The 23,368-nt window shown below is 37.3% G+C and overlaps 1 protein-coding gene across 1 annotated transcript in view; it reads left to right on the top strand.

Moving 5' to 3' along the window:
- TMPRSS15 (transmembrane protease, serine 15) overlaps positions 1 to 23,368 on the top strand; it is a 141,673-nt gene that overhangs the window by 104,407 nt on the left and 13,898 nt on the right. The window contains exons 19-21 of the mRNA XM_008055327.1: positions 4,193 to 4,288; positions 8,263 to 8,312; positions 8,473 to 8,647. Of these exons, the coding sequence (XP_008053518.1) occupies positions 4,193 to 4,288; positions 8,263 to 8,312; positions 8,473 to 8,647 (321 nt within the window). The remainder of the gene's footprint in view (positions 1 to 4,192; positions 4,289 to 8,262; positions 8,313 to 8,472; positions 8,648 to 23,368) is intronic.

Here is a 23,368-nt window from a genome sequence, read left to right as displayed (position 1 = left end):
GGTAGGAGGAAAATACCATGCAAGTAGCAGTTTCATTACTTTGTAATACTGTTAACATCGGTAAGAGAACGAAAACAGCTACCAGAGCAACCCAAATTTCTCTCTTGCTCGTAATACCATAGCTTGCACAAAGGAAGAAGTTTATTAAGTTAAGATAATTATTTTTATTGGCTTTTCATTACTTCTGAGTTAATGTCACTGACTCTTTAAGGGTTGAGGTGAGAAAATCTAAAAATAATCAAACTCACCTGTTTACTAAGAGCTATCATAGGGCCAAGTGTGTGCTGTATTTCTATAAATGTGGTAAATGAATAAGCAATTGTAGTTGAAATGGGTTCTGTTCAGGAATGGTGTTTACTTCTCTTCCCACGTGACTTTATTCTCCTAATGGGACAATTTGCCATCGAATCCATTCCATCCACCATTCCCCTGCCTATAAAAATGCTCTCCCCAACCTTCTGTCCCACTAAATCAATCTCCTTCTTTCCCTCCAATTTGAAAAGAAAGGTTCATCCTTTTCCAAAAGCCTTTTCAGGCTTATCCCACCTGGCTCTATTCATTACTTAAACCTTTTGGGGTGTGAAATGAGCTACAGTGCCTGGCTGCAGTATTTGTAGTGTGCATTATTATTCTTTTTAGCGTTAGTGTGTCCAAAGGCTTAAAACATCCCTACCTAAGCTCCTGCTCCAGGGAAGAATTCTTATCACAGCAAATACAATCTGAGGAGTGAGACAAAAAAGAAACCTAAGCAGGACCTGAGGACAGAGACAGAAGATTTAATACCATGCAAGTAGCCTTGGGATATTCTTTTCTTTCTCTCCCTAGAATTCATCCATGAGTATATATTTTTATACTCCATCTATAACCTCAAAAATAATAATGGTTGCATCTATATGCTTCTTTTCTCACATGGAATAAAGTTTTCCCGAAATCAAGGGAACCCTTTGGGGGTACATAACCCATAAAAATGGTAATACATGTTTAGAAATAGGTTGCCAGGAGGCATTAGTATGTCAATGAGGTAACGCCATGTAGTGTTTCTGTGTGATACTAAACTTCTGATTTCAAACAGCTATGTGAATATGTGATGATGTTATCTAAATCTGGAGATCTGGAACATTTTTAAGATTTTGAAAATGCACACTCTAGTTGTAATCTTCACAGAGTGCCTCTCTAAACATTAACAATGGATTTCTTTGCAAGAAAAGAAAACTGAGAAAAGAAAAGAAGAGCCTCCTTTGCACGCTTTAGCTGCAGGACTAAAGAAACTGTAGAAAAATGTTTATATCAATCGATAGCTCTATCCACTACTCTTAGGTTTCTGGCAACAATATTTCGTACACAAATTTAAGTATATGAGAACTTCATAAATTTTTTTGAAAGAGTATTTTGTTTAGTTACTCCAAATAACCCAAAACAACATATTTACAACTGTTTTCTCATGTTTAATTTGAGACTAAAAAATGTAGAAAAGGTAACCTCAAGATATAAGATTTCATGTGTTGTGTGTCTGTGTGTATGTGTGTGTGCATACACACACACGTGTGTGTGTGTATGTAGTTTTCTCTTTTAGACAGTGAAAACACTATCATAGAAAGGCATTTTAGAATCTCAGGGAAGAATAATTAGCATTTATTGAATATCTATTATTCTTAAAGGCTTGTTTCCAGTCTTTTTTTCTTCTAGAATAACCATAGGTTAAAAAAATTCACTGCCAATCCTACATGCAGTAGTAGATGTGTAATAAATAGATTAGATAAAATAGATTTGTAAATAATTTTTCAATATTTTTAAAATTTAATTTTTGTCCACATTTTTATTTGAATTTCCAGATAAATTCATGTATTCCTTCAAGCTCTGTCTTAAAAGAGACCTCCAAAAAACAGGAAAGGAAGATAGCTAAAGATACTTAAGGAGTCTAAAATCCACATCTTCAAATATATTTTTGATGATGTACCCTTTAAGATGTTCCCTCAGTTAGTCATGTGTCCCTTAAAAGAGTTTATCAGGTAACTAGAAACCACTTTGGAGGTCAAAAAGCAGAGCCTTGTGCAAGTAGAAGAAAAAGATACCATATTTGGCTACGACAGTGTTTCCCAGACCATAGCAGGCACCAGAGCACCTGGAGGGCTTGTTAAACACAGGTAGCTAATGCTCACCTCAGAGTTTCTGACTAAATTGACCTGGAGTGAAGCTGGGGCATTTGCATTTCTATACTTGATCTTAGCCAAAAGGCCGAGAAGCGATACAATCCCTCGTAAGGCTGATGTTTCTTGTTTGGAAAACACTTTGAGAATGTATCATGGAGGGTCGGGACATAGAAAACTATCTAGAAGAACATTCAACATGTGGCAGACATTGAACAGAATGAGGAGATTAGAGCAAACGTGAAAAGAGGAGAGATGGCTAAATGGAAGACAAGAGTAACCATGACCCACCTACTTTTACTCTCGCAGCAAAGATGGTCACTAATCAATTCATTCCAATGATGTTTCTGGAGATGGCAGGCAGTGAATCACAACTTGAGTCTCTTTAAATTTGAGAGGCTTTCATAGGCATTTTTAAACGCTAAGGTTGGTATGATTAATTCTATTGCAAGCTGCAACGATGATAAAATTCAAGGTCCTCTAAGATCTGTTTTCATCCACATTATGTCTTGTGCTCTAAATGTGTGAGTCCTTAAATATAAGTATTCTGCATTGTCGAAATTCTTTGTGACATAAAGAATTCCAGACTTTCTATATCCTTTGATACCTATTGAGGTTTTTATACCTTTTTTGTTTTCTAAGCTATGTATTTCCTAGAAGTACTAAGATAAGTGATTCTTCTTCTCACATGGAGGCAATAGCTTACTTCATAACAAAAACAATAACAATAACAAGGTTCGTGTTTTCTTTGGTGAATCCATTTTAGGCTTTATGAAGGGAATTCCATGGTTTTGTGTGCTTGGATTATGTTTATCTGTTTATAAAATAAAAGTGCAAGATGCCACATTTCTGGGAGGTTAAATAGAACCTCTGTTGTCCCAGCTCTCTGTTCAGTGATTGAAAGTTACCAAACACTATTTCAGCGTGCTCAAGGCCACCCTCTACCTTGAGAGAACAGAGCCACCCTCTACCTTGTTCTCCTCATATTAATCATAACAGCTTTGAGTGTTCCTTGGAAATTGCCTGTACTCACATAGAAAGGGTCAGAGTTGGCAATAGTCTGAGAAAGATATCGGGACTTCTTTTAAAGAGACAATGAGTGGGTCCACCATACTCCACAAGTTAGAAACTGCATCATCTCCCTGCTAACTAGTAGAAGATAGCAGGAATCAGAATGCTTCCAGCCTAAAAGCATATTTTTGTATAAAGATTAAAATCTGCAATAATAAAAGGCAGAAAACAAGATTAGAAATTGAAAGCTAAGCGTTTCCAGCCGAATTTAAGGAATAGTGTCAGGAGCATTAAGAGAAAACTTCAATTGAAGTTCACTGTTGAGAGCATGGGTATAACAAGTTTTCATGGGGGATAAAAAGGCCTAGGGACCTAAATATCTTTTGTCACACTAAAATGTTTCTTTCTCCACCCCATGGTGGCTCATCAGTTGACAATTGCAGGTCCAGACTACTATTCTTTCTTGCAGAACAATGATATGGCTTTGACTTTAAACTAGGGCTTGTTAGCCTTTGAATTAAATAAAAAACCAAGAACAAAGCAGCATTATGAAAGGTAAACAGTGAAGATCATCTTTTTCTATGTTGTTCTTAAGCAATATGAATTTTTTACAAGATGAATCACACTCAACAGGAGAAAGTCTTAATAGACTGCAGTGCAACAACCCTGTGAAACTGTCATTCAGATGGTCATTATGGAAACTATTGGACAACATATAAAAATCAATTTTAAAAAGTCAGATAACCAAGTGATACATGCAATGATTTTAACTTTGCAAAATAACATAAAAATTCAAACAAAGACAAAAATTAAAGTTACATTTCATGTCATTATGATTAATTCTTCTACTGATTTGGATTATTCTTAAGATAGGAAAGCATTTGAAGTTTTATATTAAAATGTTAATCATTTTGTATGAATTCTATAATTTCTTTCAATTTCCACAGCATTAAAGAACTAAAAGTGTAGCTTACTTTTTGCTTGTTTGTTTTGCTTATAATGTGTCTGTATTTCTTTTTTTTTTTTTCTTCTAGGAATGAAAACTCATCAAGTCCAATGTTTTCTACCAAAGGTGGACCATTTGTTAAGTTAAACACAGCACCTGATGGCAACTTAATGCTAACACCCAGGTAAGTCCTAAAATTGGTTTTTGGACTAGTTGTACATGGACTGGAAAGAAGATTTTTTTAAAGCCATCATATTTGAATGCTATTACATACTGGCCATAATCTTGAAAGTTATTTGACTCCTATTATTTTCAGTTAATCTCAAGCAGTATCTATTTTAATCCTTTCTGATAACATTGTCTAACCCTCATACATATGATAAATGAAGTATTGAATATGCAATTTTCTAGCACACTGATAGGGACTTGGTAAGTTTCAATATTATACTCTTTTTCATTCTTTCAGACTCATAAACAATTAAACCACATAGAAAGAAATTGTGAGACCTGGGATATAGGTCCAATGTTGGTCAGACTGAGAGACAGCACAAATTAGCTACCATCAAAAGAAAATAAAGAGGGAGAAAAAAATCATGGTATTCTTTTTTCTTGTTTAGCAAATAGAACATGAATATTAAATGAAGAAGTCTAGACATCTAGTTGTGTCTCCATATCCTCTCTTGCTTTTTAAAATTAGGTTTACTTTTACAGGCTTTACTAAAGAATTAAAAAGCAGCATCCTTTCTGTATTCAAGGATTTGTTTTAACTTAGATTATGTCATTTCTCCTCTTTGGGCTTAATGACATTTTTTTTGGTTGAAATTGGCTTCTGAATTTTATAGTTCCATTAAAGAACATCTGTTGGTAAGAAAAAAGTAACTGCAAGAAGCCATAACTACAAACAAGGATTTAAGATGCTATTGCTGATGTATTTTGTTCAATGGCAAAAAATGAATTTATGTGATTATTCAGCTATAGATGAAAACTTACTATCTCTGTAAACTCAACCCGTAAAAAAAAAAATAAAATGGTAAAGGATAAGTTTTGATATCAGTAAAAGAATGTTTCATGTCAATGTTTCTTGGGTCTTGACTGATATTATGAGTCTTACTGAGGGTGAAGCAAGGCATTTGCAGATTTCCTTGTAGGAAAGACATGTCTATGCTTATATCACCACTATAGATCTTGAAGCAGTTGGTACGTTGTGAATTTCTTCAATGCATGTCTTATAGACATTTAAGAATTAGTAAGCCTGCGGGTTCGAGACCCACCTGGGCAACTTGGCAAGACCTCTACAATAAATAAAAAATTAGCCTGACATGGTAGCACACACCTGTAGTTTCAGCTACTTGGAAGGCAGAGGCGGAAGGATCGCCGGAGCCCAGCAGGTCGAGGCTGCAGTGGCTGGGAACATGCCACTGCACTCCAGTCTGGGTGACAGAGTGAGACTCCAACTCAAAAAAAAGAAAAAAAAAAAAAGAAAAAACTTTTAAGACCATTCATATTAATTATATGTATGTTTCAGAACACAGCTAGCTTATTCAGTGTTTATCAACAAAATGTCAGTATCCTCTTACATTGATGTCACTGTTATATGTTCATATCATTTGAAAGAGACATCATTTATAAACATACTTTAACCTACAAGCCAGTTATTGAAATGTCCTTATTCACTTCCTTAATTAGTCACATTATGCTGGGTTGACAGAAAATCATACATATATTCATTTATTTATTCATTTGGTTAGTTAATTCACTTGTGCATTTATTTATTTATTGACAACATGATTACGTTAATTGCCCTGTGAAAACTGGTGCTTTTGAAAATGTCTTTGCACTAGTGATCTCAATGAAAGAATAAGTAAACAAAGAGCAGATCAGGGAAAATTATTCTCCCAACTATGAAAAATATACTGAGCCACATTCCACTTTTTTATCCTATTATGAGGCATATACAAGACAGACCACCATTTTTCTCCACTGGGAAAAGGCCACCCCTTGTAACATCAGCAATCTGACCTGATTTAACTAGAGATGTCATAAAATGCTTGCAACTGCCAACACGAGGCCCTCTTTACGTCCGATTCTTTGGACAAATTCAGTAGTAGTCCTTGAAGTCAATGGGAATTTGATTTAATATATATTGGCCAACATCTTGTTCTAAGCGCAATGCTAGATACAACATGCAAAGTGCTAATCACGTTATTGAATGTCCATCACGTGACAGACAATGTGGTTGGAATGTTACAGAGGTTATTTCCAATTCATACAAAAGTTCTACGACCCAGGTAGTATTGCTTCACTGTAAGGATGAAGAAAGGAAGCCTGGTGTTGGTCAGTGATTGCGCAAGTTCACAAAGCTAATAGTTAACGTGAAGAGTCTGAGCCAAATCTGTTTGACCAAAGCCCTCTACTTCTCTACTCTAACATGGTATCTCCTAAAGTCCTTAAGGCAGCCACTTTAAATAGCAATTCTGGAAAGGAAAAAGAAAGAAAAACTATAGGTTTTTCAATGAGAAAAAAGGTCATATCCTTGGGCATAAATTGGGAGATAAATTAATTCTTTTTTTGTCAATAGAGTAAACATGAACCCATTTAAATCACAGTGTCACCCTACTGGGCTGAGAGAAAGACAGAGGATAATGGCACTGTCATTCTTCATGTACAGAGGACTAACATAGTTCTGACTCTGGAACCAAAGGCCAGGACAGAAATTATATTACTTTCCAATTTATGTAAATAAACATGGGCAAAATAAAGATTTATCACTCATTCTGACTATACATATTATTTCTATGTGCACATTGGTTATTAATAAAATACATTTTCATGGCCAGGTGCAATGGCTCACGCCTCTAATCCCAGCACTTTGGGAGGCTGAGGTGAGAGGACTGCCTGAGCCCACGGGTTCGAGACCAGCCTGGGCAACTTGATGAGACCTCATCTCTACAATAGATCAAAAAGTTAGCCAGGTGTGGTGGGGCATGCCTGTGGTTCTACGTGGAAGGCTGAGGTGAAAACTATTTGGAAGGCTGAGGTGGAAGGTTTGCAGAACCCAGCAGGTCGAAGCTGCAGTGGCTGTGAGTGTGCCACTGTCCTCCAGCCTGGGTGACAGAGTGAGACTCCAACTCAAAAAATAAATAAATAAAATAAAATAATTTTTCTCATATTTCAATTAAAATTATCTTTATTCTAAAAATATATTCTAATCATATGTGATTTCAAAACCTTATCATGTATGTTCCAGAAATAGTGAATTGTTTTCATTGGCCCTTAAGTCTTATTTTGTGTTTTTTGTTTTATTTTTTATCCATAAAAGTTCAAACACGTAAATAGCATGTGCATTAGATGTCGCTAAATGTATAAATATATGTCATTAAAATTATATGTGTATGTACGTTTTCATGTAACCAACATCTGCAGTAGCTGCACTAGAAAATAGTGTGAATACTTTAATTCCTTGTGTTATACTGATCTCTAGTGGTCAGTAAGTATAACACATTGTAAAACATTTTTTATTTTTTATAATGGAATTCTTGACTTTGAAAAGAGTTGGTATCTGAATTTTTAAACAAGTTATGAGTTTTTCAATAATTTATGGTTACTTTTTTATATTTCCTATTTATATTCATGTCTCCTTTGAAAACAGCACATGTGACTCATTTATCATTCAATTCTGTGCTGGACTCTGAATAGTTGTGGGGCTGGCAAGACAGAGGCATACTCTGTGTTCTAGAATGACGAAATCTAAGGTTGGCTCTGGTAAAATAGCAATATCTATTATTTGTCAAATATTTATTTTGTACAAGGCGCAATGATAATTCCTTTGCAAATATTGCTTTTCATTGTCACAACATTCCAATGAAGTAAGTACTATTATCCCTATTTTATGGAGGAGGGAACTGGGTTTCCAGGATATTGAGAAATTTGCCCCAAATCACATAGTATTGGTAAAACAAAGATGAAAACTCAGCTACATTTGACTTTAAACTGGGGCTTCTGCTGTGCTTTTCAGTATCCCTATATCTAACATGTGATATTTACATTAAAAAGTTCATTTTACTAAAAAAAAAAAAAAAATAGAATAGCCTACACTTATACTTTACTTTTAAATGTTAAATGCATAAATTTTGAATTATATTTGTTCTTCTATTGCAGTCAACAGTGTTTACAAGATTCTGTAATTCTATTACAATGTAACCATAAATGTAAGTAAATATTTTTGTCTTATTCTCCTTCTAGCTGTCAGTTTAAAATTTCAGAGTTTGTTTGTCATCAGAAGTTACCTTATCTTGTCACCACTCAATTTTCATGGTCAGAAGAAATTACCAAAGTAAAATAATACTCTTTCTTCAATTATTTTAATAGCTTGTGGAAAAAAACTGTTGGCTCAGGATGTTACCCCCAAGATTGTTGGAGGCAGTAATGCCAGAGAAGGGACCTGGCCCTGGGTAGTTGCCCTGTATTATAATAACCGCCTGCTCTGTGGTGCATCTCTCGTCAGCAGTGACTGGCTGGTGTCCGCCGCACACTGTGTGTATGGGTGAGTTTGATGTCGTGTGTCTCCTGTCAAACAAGTTTGTCACAACAGACGCTGCCAAGCATCTCATTTCATTCAATCTCACAAAAACATCCCATCAGGGAAATTTTCCTTCTATGTGACAACATTTTAAAAATTCCAATCATTTTCTCATTAAATCATGTGTACAAATAAAGTTCAATTTAAAATCATTCTTTATTTGATATTTGTATCCAATATTATGTTTCTTACATATTTTAAAATTGAAATATTTACTTATTCACCAGGTAAGCATTTTTAAGAGTGTGAAATTAGTCTTTAATGTATAAGCTGTGCTGGCTACCATAAAATTAGTTCAGTATTTATTGCTAGCAAATTGTAACATCAAAATGTATGTGTAAAGCCGGGCTCGGTGGCTCAGCCTGTAATCCCACGCCTTTGGGAGGCTGAGGTGAGTGGATTGCCTGAGCCCGCGGGTTCGAGACCCGCCTGGGCAGCGAGACCTCATCTCTACAATAAATAAAAAAATCAACCGGGTGTGGTGGTGCATGCCTGTAATTCCGGCTACTTGGAAGGCTGAGGTGGAAGGATCGCCGGAGCCCAGCAGGTCGAGGCTGCGGTGGCCGGGAGCGGTCACTGCACTCCAGTCTGGACAACAGAGTGAGACTCCAACTCAAAAAAAAAAAAAAAATTTATGTGTAAGTATCTCTCCAGTTATTAATATATTATGCCCTAGAAGTTCATGAGTTGGCACTTTGTTGTGAATTAAAATAAAAGTGTTTGTTTAGTTCTCAAGTCACATCTATTTTAACACTATCAATACCTGAAATTTAGAACTAATATCAACCATATCTAACTCTGCTTTTTATAACAGGACAAAGTACACATTGGATTCTAGGACTTATTTTCTCTCTAGAAGCAGCTACTCCTAATGCAGTGCCACGGGTAATAATAGAGAGAGTGGAAAGAAGGGGGAACAATGAGGGGGGAAATAAATGACCCTGGGTAAAATAAGATTTTAATTCTCTACTTCCACATGAGAGAAGGCATCTCTTTAAGTAGTCGCCTTCCAATAGTTCTGAATTAGGTCAGGAAAAAAAAGAGCTTCTTCACAGAAGATGTTTGAGCCTGACCTAGGACTGGTCTCCTCCCCCAGAGTAGACCATATTACCTGTGAGAGTTAGGGTGTAGCCAGCCTCTAGAATCTCTGAGTAAAGAACCAAGTATACTCAGGCATGGAAGTATACTCAGCCTCTAGAATCTCTGAGTAAAGAACCAAGTATACTCAGGCATGGAAGAGGCTCCCACAGCTAATCAGGTTACAAGAGTTAACTCTCCCTACCAACATAGACATTGAAAGTTCTTGGACAAATAAAGAAACACAGACACAGAGGGTTGTGGAAGTTTTAGAGGAGACAGGGAAAACCTGGGAACGTGAGAACTAAAGGATAGAGTTTATGTCTACAGCCCTGCCATACCAGAGTGAAAGCAGACTCAAATGCAATCCTAGGAATCTGGAGAATGAAGATCTATGACCAAGATCTCAGGTTACCCAACTAGTTAGTCTTTAAAGGAGTTATCCACAGTACTACAACATCTACATCTAAAGTAGAGGAGTCCAGGCTGGGCTCAGTGACTCAACCTGTAATCCCAGCACCTTGGGAGGCCGAGGTGAGTGGATTGTCTGAGCCCGCCGATTTGAGACCCACCAGGGCAATTTAGCAAGACCTCGTCTCTACAGTGAATCAAAAATTAGTCGGGTGTAGTAGCACATTCCTGTAGTTCTGGCTACTTGGAAGACTGAGGCAGAAGGATGGCCTGAGCCCAGCAGGTTGAGTTTGCGGTGGCTGGGAGCGTGCCACTGCACTCCAGTCTGGGTGACAAGAGTGAGACACCAACTCAAAAAAATAAAATCAAATAAAGTAGGGGAGTCTAATCTTTTGACTTCCCTGGACCGCATAGAGTAAAAAGGAATTGTCTTGGGCCAAACATAAATTATGTAATATAGTTAGTGCATATACATAATGAGACTTATTTTACTTTTCATATTTTTATAATAAAGTTTAGAAAAATGAGAACAGTATAAAACCAGTTGGAAATTTGACCTTGTTTTTATAAAAACAAATCTATCAATGTCTGGTTCGATGGAAGTGGTCGCAATTCTTAATGAGTTCTCGAGGTGCTCATCAGAAATGTGTGTTCAAGTTTTGCTCTTCGTGCACCTCATAACTGAAAACAGCTGTTCACAAATGTGTGTGCTGCCAAAAAGCGATATCATGAATAATGCGTGATTGTGAACTTCATAAATGAAACTATGCCATGGGGTCACGAAGGAAATAAATGCTAAAAATCATATACTGTTAAAATATATTGTGAGGCTGCATTACGAGCTTTCCTGGGTCTCATGCAGCCAGATTTCCTGGGTCTCATGCAGATGCAGATTGGACATACCTGATCTAAAGTGTTCTAATTCTATGTATTGAGTGCCATATCTAAGTGACTAAATTGCAGCCTCTGGTGTTTAAAGTGCACCTTCTTGACTGCTGCTTCCTGATAATTATATTTTAATCTGGTTCAATCTTACTATAGCAAGCATCTATAGCAGGCAACTTTTCCAGCCCCTTCTAAACATGGCTTTAACCTTTATCTACACATATTCTTTGACTTAGACATGTTGCAGATGGGTAATATCTATGCCCTAATTGTGTTGCAAATAAAAACTACTGTTAGCTGGCCAGGTGTAGTGGCTCACACTTGGCAATCACAGCACTTTGGGAGGCAGAAGCGAGAGGATTACCTGAGCTCAGGGGTTCGAGACCAGCCTGAGCAACATGGTCAGACCTCGTGTCTACAATAAATCAAAAAAAGTAGTTGGGCATGGTAGCACATGCCTGTGGCTCCAGCTACTTGGAAGGTTGAGATGGAAGGATCACCTGAGCCTAGCATGTCTAGGCTGCAGTGGCTGTGAGCATGCCACTGCCCTCCAGTCAGGGCGACAGAGTGAAATTCCAACTCTACTTTTAGCAAAAGATTTGGTGTTTTCAGTTTCCCGTCAGAGCTTAGTAAGTTGTAACTTTGCTATATTAACTTTGGTTTTGTAATTTGGTAAATTCCTTTTTGATGTTTTGCAGAACATATTATTTCTAAATGCCAACCAGTCCTTCAGTAAAGTTGTCATATCTTTCAATTTTCTATTTTAGAGATGTACTTATCATACGTCAATGATGCTAATATTATATATTTTCAAATCATAAATATATGAAGAAAATAGACAGTTTCTTCTAATATGTAAACATGTGTTCAGTCATATAGGACATAAAATGTCTTTTCACACAGTTTCAATTTGAACACAAGCAAAGAGATATGCTGTACTAGAACAGTGATGAATTCAAAATTAGCCTCACCAACCTTGCATTTAACTCTCCTTAGCCATTTAATGGACTTAATTTTTTTCTCCAGTGCCCAAGAGTTTTCTTGCTTTTTACTTCATGTCTCTAACAAAGCAAGAAAGTTTGTGATGTTATTTTAGGTAATTTGAGCAAATTAATATTTTATCAATATATTAATACTGGGTATTTTCCCCCTTAGAATTCTAATTATACAGTGAAAAGTTTGGTTTCCTGATAAAAAAGAATAACCCTGATCAAGTAACCATTGAACTCATGCTTTACAAGGGGCTTGTTTTCAGTGTAAAACTGTTCCAGATGTTTTATCCTGCAGGTGGTTAAATGGTTTAATTGAACAGCTCTTATGTCTCTAATCTTATTGTCAACACTCCCATGTGTGTCCCTCCACTTAGTGCTCCTAGTTTTTTTTTCCTTTTGTAACCTTCAAAGAGGGATTTGAAAATGTGTGAGCCAACTTTGCTATGGTTTAAAGGGCAAGGTAGACTTTAAACCAGAGAGGAGGACTATAATCCTACATATGCAACTGACTGCTTGTGTGATGATAATATCTAAGTTTCAGTTTCCCCATCTGTAGGGTGATATAAGGATGTCTACCTTCTAGGGTGGTTGTCAGGACAACAGTTAGATGCTGCAATACTTTTGATTACTGTGAACCATAAAAACATGCAATAAAAATTTTACTGTGTTGCAGTTCATGTATAGAAAAGCTCCGTGAAAGAAGAGTCTAAATTTTGCACAATATTCAGCATATTTTTATTTTCCAAACTTTTTATATTGATATAACTTCAAACGTGTATAAAATTGCAAGAATAGTACAGAGAGTCTTCTTATACCTTTGTCCAAATGTATCTGTTTTTCACATTTTACCCTGTGTACTTTATTATTATCTCTTTCTAAGTCTGGGGACTTTTTTTAACCATTTGATAGCAGAGTTAGATATTATGGGTTTTCTTTTTTAAAACTTTAAAGACTTCAGTGAATTTTTACTAAGAATAAGGATATTTTTCCTACATGATCACAACAAATCATGGAAATTTAACATTAATGCAATACAATTATCTAGTTAATTGTACCAAACATACCCTTTATTCTGTTTGCATGCTTGCTATGGATGAACCAACCCAGGATAGTGCATTGCATTTAAATGCTACACAGTTTTCATCTCCTTTAGTTAGGAATAGCTCCTTTCTGTTTTACTTATCTCTGGTATTTTGGAATACAGATCAGTTATTTTGAAGAAAATTCTTCCGTTTGAGAACACCCTTCAAGTTTGCTCCTTGTATCAGCCTTGCTATATCTCCATTCTTTGCGAGCTTCATTACTTTCTGAAAAAATAAAATGTTAAAGCTAATATTGTACATCCCCTGCCCTAGTCCTCAAGTCAACCTTTCTCTAAGAAACATTAATTCCCTTTAACTACTTAGTTATTTTGGATTTTGCTTAACAAGATCCTGTGTGCTTATGCCTCTTGTTGGCGTGTCCTGTTCTTAAGCGCTTTCATTTGAAATAAGTATAATGAACTCAAAGTATTAACCCCAATTCAAATAAAATACCACAAAGTCCATTCCAATATTGTCTCCTTTAGTATTTGTAACTCTTGTCTCCAATCATCAAAAACATTGTTCCTACTATCCACAAATTATTGACATATTTGCTCAAGCCTAGAACACAAAAAGGAGTTTGAAGTTTGCTAACCCGTACTAATGTGTCAAGTAAACTCCCCAACCAGAGATCAACGTTTTGCATTTTTTTCCCGCTCATGTATAGAAAAATGCATAAACTCAAGTACATAACTTGATGTGTATTGAAACCAACAATCCCATCAAGATATAAAAAATTCCTATCACCCAGAAAGTCTCTTCATTACCCCTTCCCAGTTAATCGCCATTCCTGCTTCCAGAATAAATTATCATTGAATAACTTGGGTGGGAAGTCACATATAGATTTATAGTCTGGATCACATTCATTGAATAGACATATAGTAAAGATAAAATTAGCCATAGAGAGCCTCTTGACAATATCCCATTCTTTAGTTTAGCTCTTCAGAGCATGCCAAGTACATCACATGGATTATTCCATTCCTTACTGAAATAATTCCCTGAAACAGGTGTTAACGTTCTTAAAGTAGATGATTTTATATATGAGGTAGCTGGGGTGAGAAATGCACACTAATTACTATTTGTACTTTATTTAGTGCTACATTTATTAAACTGATATAGCTAATAAAACTTTAGAAGCCAAGTTTCTAAAAAGTTAAACATTGATTATAAAATAACATTATTTAATTAATTAGTACCACAATTGCAGTTTAAAAATTTGGGCTTTTTCGAATGCTCCAAACACTTTAAGTAGGACACATAATATATACCAAATCAATAAATTTTTTTAAAATACTGAATATCTACTGAAACATTCTCTAAAATATAAATATCATGGGCTTAATTTTATTTTTCTGTCTACCTAGTTTTATGGCTTTAGGGAGTTAGGCTAATAATCAATACAATATCTTCTTCAGGTGGCAGAAATACCATAATAACATTTTAAGATTATAGTAATATTTTCAAATCAAAAAGAGAAAGAATATTTTCTTAGGACATTCTTAGACTTCAAGGTTAAGTTAGTGTCATTGATTTTTGGTTAGTGCATAGGTTTTGGTTCCTTTTCTAAAATATTTCAAGTTTGTGCTGCTAGTGACATTTTTGAACTTAAAATTCCCTTATTGTATCACTAGGATTTTTTGTATCTGTGTCTTTTTCATAGGTCACTATCAATAGGTCACTATCAATTTCTAACCTGTGCCTTCCACTTAAATCTGTATATTCCTTAAGTTTCCTTTGACCTGTATTATTCGACCCATTTCCTTGACACCATTCTATTAGCACTATTATTAATAACACATTTCTTTTCAGCAGGTATTTCATTTTAATTATTATTCCACCTAGAAGTTTTATTTCCTAAAAGGTCCAGTATCATATTTCTGAAGTTACCTCTACTTTTTTTTTTTTTAAGATGTGTGGTACAATTCAGGCTTATGTATGCAAGTGGGCATTGTACAGGGAAAGTTTTGGTTTCCCTTTGGTCCCCACTTTGCCTGATTTGAGATCAGGTACCCTGGCAGTATCCCACTACTGCCAATCCCTTCCTTGTAGTATTATGGTAAATGTTCAGGGTCCACTTATGAGTAAGAACATGTGGTACTCTGTTCTTTGTTTCTGTGATAGATCACTGAGTATGACAGACTCTGAATCCATCCAAGTTGCTGAGACGCCCATATGTTTGTCCTTGTTTATGGCTGTGTAATATCCCATTGTGTATATGTACCACATTTTTAAAAATTCAGTCCAGTTTCGGTGGGCAGAACAGTTGGTTCCATGATTTTACTATTGTGAATAGTGCTGCAATAAACATGCATGTGCAGGTGTCATTTTTGTAGAATGATTTGAGTTCCTCCAGGTATATTCCCAGTAGGGGGATTGCTGGGTCATATGGAAGGTCGATTTCTAGTTCTTTTTTATATCACCAAATTATTTTCCATAAAGGTTGACCAGTTTACATTCCCACCAGCAGTATAGAAGCTATTTATTGAGGTTAGGTCTCAATGTGGTTTTGATTTGTATTTCTCTGATTATTAATGTGACTGAGCACTTTTTAATGTTTCTGTTGGTTGCCCCTATGTCCTCTTTTGAGAAGCGTCTATTCATGTCTTTTGCCCATTTTTTAATGAAGCTGTTTGTTTGTTTTTCTTTTGGCATGTTAGAGTTCCTATAGATCCTGAATGTTAGGCTTTGTCAGATATACAATTGGCAAATGTTTTTCCCATTCTGTGGACTGTCGCCCTGATGTCTTGATGGTTTCTTTTGCTTTGCAGAAGCTTTTCAGATTAATGAGGTTCCACAATTCATCATCTTGAATCATATTTTTTAGTCCTTTTTCCTTTGTTATTTTGTGTGGTTACTTGTACTGATATGGCTTGATATGCAACTATTCCTCTTTATTTGGCTATTATGTGGGACTGCTGGTGCTCAATTCTTCCTGCTCTTGGATTTGATTCTGGTTTTTTTATATTCATTCAGTCAAATGATATTTGCTGAGCACTGCCCTTGTGTTAAGCATTGGTCTACGTTTTAGGAATGATAGTGCTGTACAGACCATAATTCTTGCCCTGATAATGTTTATATTACATGTTAAGACTGGGAAACATTTGAATAAATATTTTAAAGCATGATACATGCAATAGAGAGGCATAAAAGTAGTATAAACAGAAAGAGTTATAAGAGCAAGGAAGTGTTTTGTTTTTTTATTTTAAAAAAATCAAAAAGACAGTGGTGGAGAAAGTTTCATTGAACAGTTGCTAATTAAAAGAAGACCTGAAGAAATGAAGCAGAAAGTTACACAAACTTCTGAGAAGACAACAGCAACTCCAATGCTCTGGAGTAGAAGTGAAGACTTATTCTAGATACCTCAAGAAGTCCTGCTGTTGCTGCCCAGGATGTTATTGGCAGATTTGCAGGAACAAGACTAGAGCTATAGAGGGCCCTTGTGAGGACCCCTAGGCCATGGTAAATATGATAAGGGACCATTTGAAGGACTGAAGAGTGACCTTTTAAAATCAGGCTTTTGTGTAAACTTGAGACTGCTTGGAGGAACAAGAATGAAATCAGGGAGACCAGGTAGAGAAACTACAATAGCCCTGGGATCGTAGCTAAAGAAGTTGGACAAGGAGCTGGATCTCCTTAGTAAGTTCTGATCATTAAGAGTCATCTTAATTTACTAATGATCACAGATAAGAAATAAGGAAAAGAGAATAATCAAGGGTTTTAGTAAAAACAGCAGGGTGAGTGTTGATACCATCTACTAAGATGAAGGAAACTGGAAGAAACAAGATTGAAAAATTAGAGTCCTGATTGTATATATTAGATTTGGGACTTCCTGTTAGACATCCAAGTTGGTATCAGTCAAGTGACGTGTGGGCATGTGAATCTTCATCTTAGAGGAGATGTCAAGAATTAAAATACAAATTTGAAAGTTCTCAGCATATTGCTGTTATTTAAATTTATGATATTGGATAAGATCATCTATGAAGCCAATATAAATAGAAAAGAGAAGGTTGAGAGCAGACCCTGGAGTATTCTAATATTCAGAGTTTGAGAAGAAGAAAAAAGAGGTGGGGGGGGATCTGAGGAAGAAGAGAGAGTGAAAGAAGATCACAAGTATATGAAAGTCTTGAAAGCCAAGTAAAGAAAGAAATTCAAAGATGATTCCTTAAGTTTGTAGAAATAATTCATTGGGTCAAATAATGCTGAGGCGTATTTGGCTTGCTACAGGTTTCCTGTACTTCTCTTTCTTACACTCACACAAATAAGCATATATCTATATTTTAAAAACATATTTCTACTTAACAGATTACATAAAAATGCTCACATGTATAAAATATTTCCTTATTCGTGAAAAGGAATAAAAATTAGACATGTCCACCCTCCTTTTACAATGCAACCACTTTTTACGCACTTTATTGTTTTCTTTTTTGAGTTTCACTGTAGACCCTTGGTCTTTAACAAACAACTTATTTTACACCCAAGGTAATTATAATGATTATTATATGATTCCCAAATTGCTAAATGTGGCCCGTGTTATTCCATTTAATCTGATTTCTTTCTTCTTTCAGAATTGTCCTTGACTGTCTTGAAAACTTTTTATTGTCTGGCAGCAATACTGTATTTCAGAAGCATTCTAATTTTTTACTTTTCTTAAAAATTACACTTGGCTGTGCTCCTAGGAATCCTTGTTGTATTCAGAGAAAAATAAAAATAGAAATCAAAATGCTGTGCTGGGAGTAAACATTAGTATTGGCAGGGTGCAAATGTGTTGAGGTTGCTGTGTGCCACCTTTGGTAACAGTAAAATGGAAAAATATTTCAATTTACAGCTTTGAATGCCCACTGATCTTTTTCTCTTTTTAGCATATTGTATTGCTTTATTTAGTTGTCTTACTTTCTACCACACTGAAATTCCCACTTAAAAATGAATGTCCTGGTGCCCAGGGTGGTAAAGTTACTTACACACCAGCATACAGCAACATAGATCCAGGATAGCATAGGTTCATCTCATCTGATTCAGCGTCTCTGTGTCAGGAAGTATACTAGCCTTGGAGATTACAGAGACCAGGATTGTATGTCTTTCTTTACTTTTCTTTATTTTTTTAAAATTTTTATTATAAAGATGTGGGGTACAGTTCAGGGTTAGGTATACAAACATTGATCATGCAGCTACCCTTGTTGATGAGGTATGCCCCTCCCTCCCCTAGAAATTATCCTCAACTGCCAATCCCACCCCCCTGCCCCGACAGTTTCCCATTACTGCCAATCGCTTTCTTATAGCATTATAATTGTTCAAGGTCCTCATATGAGTGAGAACATAATGGAACTCTGTTCTTTGTTTCTATGATAAATCACTGAGTATGATCGAATCCAAATCCATCCAGGTTGCTGCAAAGTCCATATATTTGTCCTTCTTTATGACTGCATAATATTCCATTGTGTGTATGTACCACATTTTTTTTATCCAGTCCGGCTTCAGTGGGCAAGGTTGGTTCCATGTTTTTGCTATTGTGAATAGAGCTGCAACAAACATACGTGTGCAGATATCTTCTTTGTAGAATAATTTGAATTCCTCCAGGAATATTTCCAATAGGGGAATTGCTGGGTCATATGGAAGGTCAATTTCTAGTTCCTTCAGAAATTGCCACACTGTTCTCCAGAGAGGTTGTACAAGCTTGCATTCCCACTAGCAGTGTAGAAGCATTCCTTTTTCTCCACATTCTCGCCAGCATCTGTTGTTTGTTTTATTAATGATGGCCATTCTTACAGGAGCTAGGTGGTATTACAATGTGGTTTTGATTTGCATTTCTCTGATGATGAGTGAGCCTGAACACTTTTTCATGTGTCTGTTTGCTGCCTGTATATCTTCTTTTGAGAAGTGTCTATTCATTTCTTTTGCCCACTTTTTAAAGGGGCTGTTTGTTTTTTTCCCTTCAGTGCATTTGAGTTCCTTATAGATCCTAGATGTTAAGCCTTTGTCAGATATACAGTTGGCAAATATTTTTTCCTATTATGTGGGCTGTCTCCCTGCTCTCTTGATGGTTTCTTTTGCTTTGCAGAAGCTCGTTAATTTGATGAGGTCCCACTTGTCTATCTTATTTCTTAAGGTATTGGCCTTTAGGGTTCTGAATAGGAATTGATTCCCAGTTCCAATTTCCATAAGGGTGTCTTCTGTGTTTTCTAAGATTCTTATAGTTTGAGGTTTTACGTTTAGGTCTTTAATCCATTTAGAGTTAATTTTTGTGTATGGTGATAGGTAGGGGCCCTGTTTCAATCTTCTGCATATGGTCAGTCAGTTTTCCCAGCACCATTTACAGAATAGATTTTCCTCTCCCCAGTAGTTGTTTTTGGAGGCTTTGTCAAAGATGAGTTGCTTGAGGAATTGAGACTTTGTTTCAGGAATCTCCATCCTGCTCCATTGGCCTATATGCCTGTTTTTGTACCAATACCAGGCTGTCTTGATTACTGTAGCCTTATAGTAGAGCTTGAATTTTGGAAGTGTGGTACCTCCTGCTTTGTTTCTCTTGCTAAGGATTGTTTTGGCTATTCATGGTCGTTTATGTTTCCATTTGAATTTCTGTATTGTCATTTCCAGGTCTGAGAAGAATTATGTTGGTAACTTAATGGGTATTGCGTTGAATCTGTAGATTGCCTTTGGTAGGATGGCCATCTTAACAATGTTTATTCTTCCTATCCAGACATGGAATATTTTTCCATTTGTTTGTGTCTTCTTGGATTTCTTTGAGCAGTGTTTGGTAATTGTCATTGTAAAGGTCTTTCAATTCTCTGGTTAGGAAAATGCCAAGGTATATCATTTTTTTGTGGCTATTGTGAATGGGATTGTGCTTTTTATTTGGGTCTCTGCGTGCTTGCTGGGGTATATAGGAATGCAACTGACTTTTGCATTATTTTGTACTCTGAGACTTTGCCAAAGTCCTTTTATCAGTGCAAGCACGTTTTTGACAGAGTCTCTTGGATTTTCAAGGTATAGGATCATATCATCAGCAAGGAGGGATAACTTGACTTCCTCTTTTCCTATTTGGAACCCCGGGTTTCCTTCTCTTGCCTAATTATTTTTCTGATTGTGTTTATTTGGACTTTTTCTCTCTTTTTCTTGGTCATTCTGGCTAGGGGCCCATCAATCTTATTAATTCTTTCAAAGAACCAGCTTTTTGTTTTGTTGATATTTTCTATGATATTTTTGTCTTCTATGTCCCGTATTTGGGCTCTTATTTTTGTGATTTGGATTCTTCTGCTAAAGTTGGGATTTTGGTGGTCTTCTTTTTCCAGCTCCCTAAGGTGATTTGTTAGGCTCTCCATTTGTGATCTTTCCATTTTCTTGAAGTGTGCTCATAGAGATATAAATTCCCCTCTTAAAACTGATTTCAAGGCCTCCCAGACGTTTTGGTAGGATATTTCTTCATTTTCATTTGTTTCCAGGAGTCTTTCAATTTCCTCTTTGATTTCAGTGTTGACCCTGTCATTTATCAGCATCATGCTGTTTATTGTCCATGTCTTTGTGGGTTTGGGGGAAATTTTGTTGGTGTTGATATGTGTTTTTATTCCACTGTTGTGTGAAAAGGTGCATGGCAAGATTTCAATCTTATGAAATTTGTTTGTGTTTGATTTATGGCCAATGATGTGGTCGATCTTGGAGTATGTTCCATGTGGTGATGAGTAGAATGTATATTCTGTGGTCATTGGGTGGAGTGTTCTGTAGGTATAATTTAGTCCATTTGTTCAAGAGTCTCATTGATTGGTGATTGGATATCTTGGTCTCCTTGCTGATTTTTTTTTTGTCTTGATGATCTGTTTAGGGTTGTGAGTGGGGTATTAAAGTCCCCAGCTATGATAGTGTTATAGTCAATCTCTCTTTTAAGTTTGCCTAGAAGCTGCTTTATGAACATTGGTGCTCCCACGTTAGGTGCATATATGTTTAGGATGGATATTTCTTGTTGATGGATTGAAACTTTTATTGTTATATAGTGACAGTCTTCATACTTTTTGATTTTTGATAGCTTAAAGGGTATTTTTTTCTGAGATTAAGATTGCAGCTCCAGTTTTATTTTGTGTTCTGTTCACCTGAAAATCTGTTTCCCATCCTCTTACTTTGAGTCTGTGAGTGTCCTTTCTGATGAGATGAGTCTCTTGGAGACAATATATTGTTGCCTCGTGATATTTTATCCATTTTACCATTCTATATCTTTTCAGTGGTGCATTTAGTCCATTCACATTGAGGCTAGTGACTGAAATGTGAGGGTTTATCTTTGTCCTGATGTTCTTATAGAGTTGTTGTTGCTGTTCCTGTTTGTTGTCTTTCTTTGTTTTTTGGGGTTGGTTCATGTGTGTTTTCAATCTTTTTCCTGCACTCTTGTGAAGAACATTGGTGTTCTTTTTTTCCTTTTTTCTGTGTTTAATACTTTCTTAAGAGTTTCTTGTAGGGGTAGTCTGGAGGCAGCATAAGTTCTTAGTGATTGGATGTCTGGTAAAGATTTTAATTCTCCCTCACTGATGAAACTTAGCTTGGCTGGGTAGGTTATTCTTGGTTGAAATTGTTTATCTTTGAGAACTTTGAATATTGGACTCCAAGCTCTCTTATCCTGAAGTATTTCTGTAGATAAATCTGCTGCTATTCTGATTGGTCTTCCCTGGTAGGTAGTCTGACTTTTTTCTCTTGCTGCTTTTAGGATTATTTTCTTTTATACCTACTTTGTTCAGGTGGATTATTATGTTCCTAAGAGTTGGTCTTCTCATTTTTTGTCTAGCTGGGGTTGCTCTCTGAAAGTAAAATGATGTAAGAAAAGGGAAAGAAAGCGGAAGTTGGAGACAGAGGAGAGTAAAATGGAAAACAGACAAAGGTACCCGCTAATAAATGAAAATAGACATGAAGACAGATAAGAAAAATCAAAAACAAAAAAAACAAATCAAAAACAGTCGGGCTCGGTGGCTCAGCCTGTAATCCTGCACCTTTGGGAGGCTGAGGTGAGTGGATTGCCTGAGTTCACAGGTTCGAGACCTGCCTGGGCAGGCAAGACCTCATCTCTACAATAAATCAAAAAATTAGCCGGGCGTGGTAGCGCACGCCTATAATTCCAGCTACTGGGAAGGCTGAGGCGGAAGGATCGCCGGAGCCCAGCAGGTCGAGGCTGCAGTGGCTAGGAGTGGCCACTGTACTCCAGTCTGGGTGACAGAGTGAGACTCCAACTCAAAAAAAAAATAAAAAATTAAAATTAAAAAAACAGCGACAACAACAAACAAACTGGGACATACAATCATACAGACACACAAGCTGACCAACCTCCTTAAGATATACTATTCCCTTACACAAACATGAGGTCTTAGATCCCAAGTTGGAGGTTGGGCAGAGCTGGGTGAGCGAGGCGCTTCAGGTCTCTGCCTGGTCACAGGGCTCCAGATGATCTCAGATTCTACTGCAACTGGGTCCAGCTGGAGGAGGTAGAGTGCGAGACAGTCAGGTACTGCAGGTCGACATGTCACTTGCCGCTTGGACCTCTTTTTTTCTTTATTCTTAGGTCCCAAGCTGGAGGCTGCGCAGAGCTAGGTGGAGCTCATGGGACAATGCAGGTCTCTGCCTGGTCTCAAGCTCCAGGTGTTTTCTGGTCCTGTTGTGGTCAGGGGTGATTTAGGGGAGGTGGAGTGTGAGTCTGCTGGGTGTTGCTGGTCAGCGTAGTGGTCAGGGTGGCTGGGGGGGAGACGGTGTAGCTGACAAAGGAGCCCAGATCTCCACAGAGAGGGACCCGCAGGCCTCCCTGGGTGGTGGTGGCTTGGGGCAGGGCTGGTCACTGCAGCCAGAGGTCCACGAGTGGCGGCAGCTTGGGGCAGGGCGGGATGCTTCAATCCGGGAGGGGGCCTGGAGCCCGGAGGGGAGACTGCTTGAGGGTCTCCGTGGGCAGGCAGCAGAGGTTCGAGGTGGGGCTAGGCGCTTCAGCTAGAGGGGGAGCCAGAGCTCTGAGTGGTGGTGCCCAGGGCCTCCACAGGTGGTGGTTGCTTTGGGCCTGGTGGGGTGCTTCAGTCAGGGATGGAGCCTGTGGCTCCGAGGGGCAGGCACCCAGGGCCTCCACGGGTGGCGGCAGCTTGAGGCGAAGCTGGGTGCTGCCGTCAAGGTGGGGGCCCGGAGCTCCGAGGGTCGGCACCGAGGGCCTCCGCGGGCCTCAGCGGCTTTGGGCCTGGTGGGGGGCTTCAGGCAGGAATGGAGCCCATAGCTCCGAGGGGCAGGCACCT

The sequence above is a fragment of the Carlito syrichta genome, unplaced genomic scaffold (assembly GCF_000164805.1).
Source record: "Carlito syrichta isolate Samal-C Ts95f unplaced genomic scaffold, Tarsius_syrichta-2.0.1 Scaffold301823, whole genome shotgun sequence".
Taxonomy (NCBI): Eukaryota; Metazoa; Chordata; class Mammalia; order Primates; family Tarsiidae; genus Carlito; species Carlito syrichta.
This window is presented reverse-complemented; position numbering and strand designations above follow the sequence as displayed.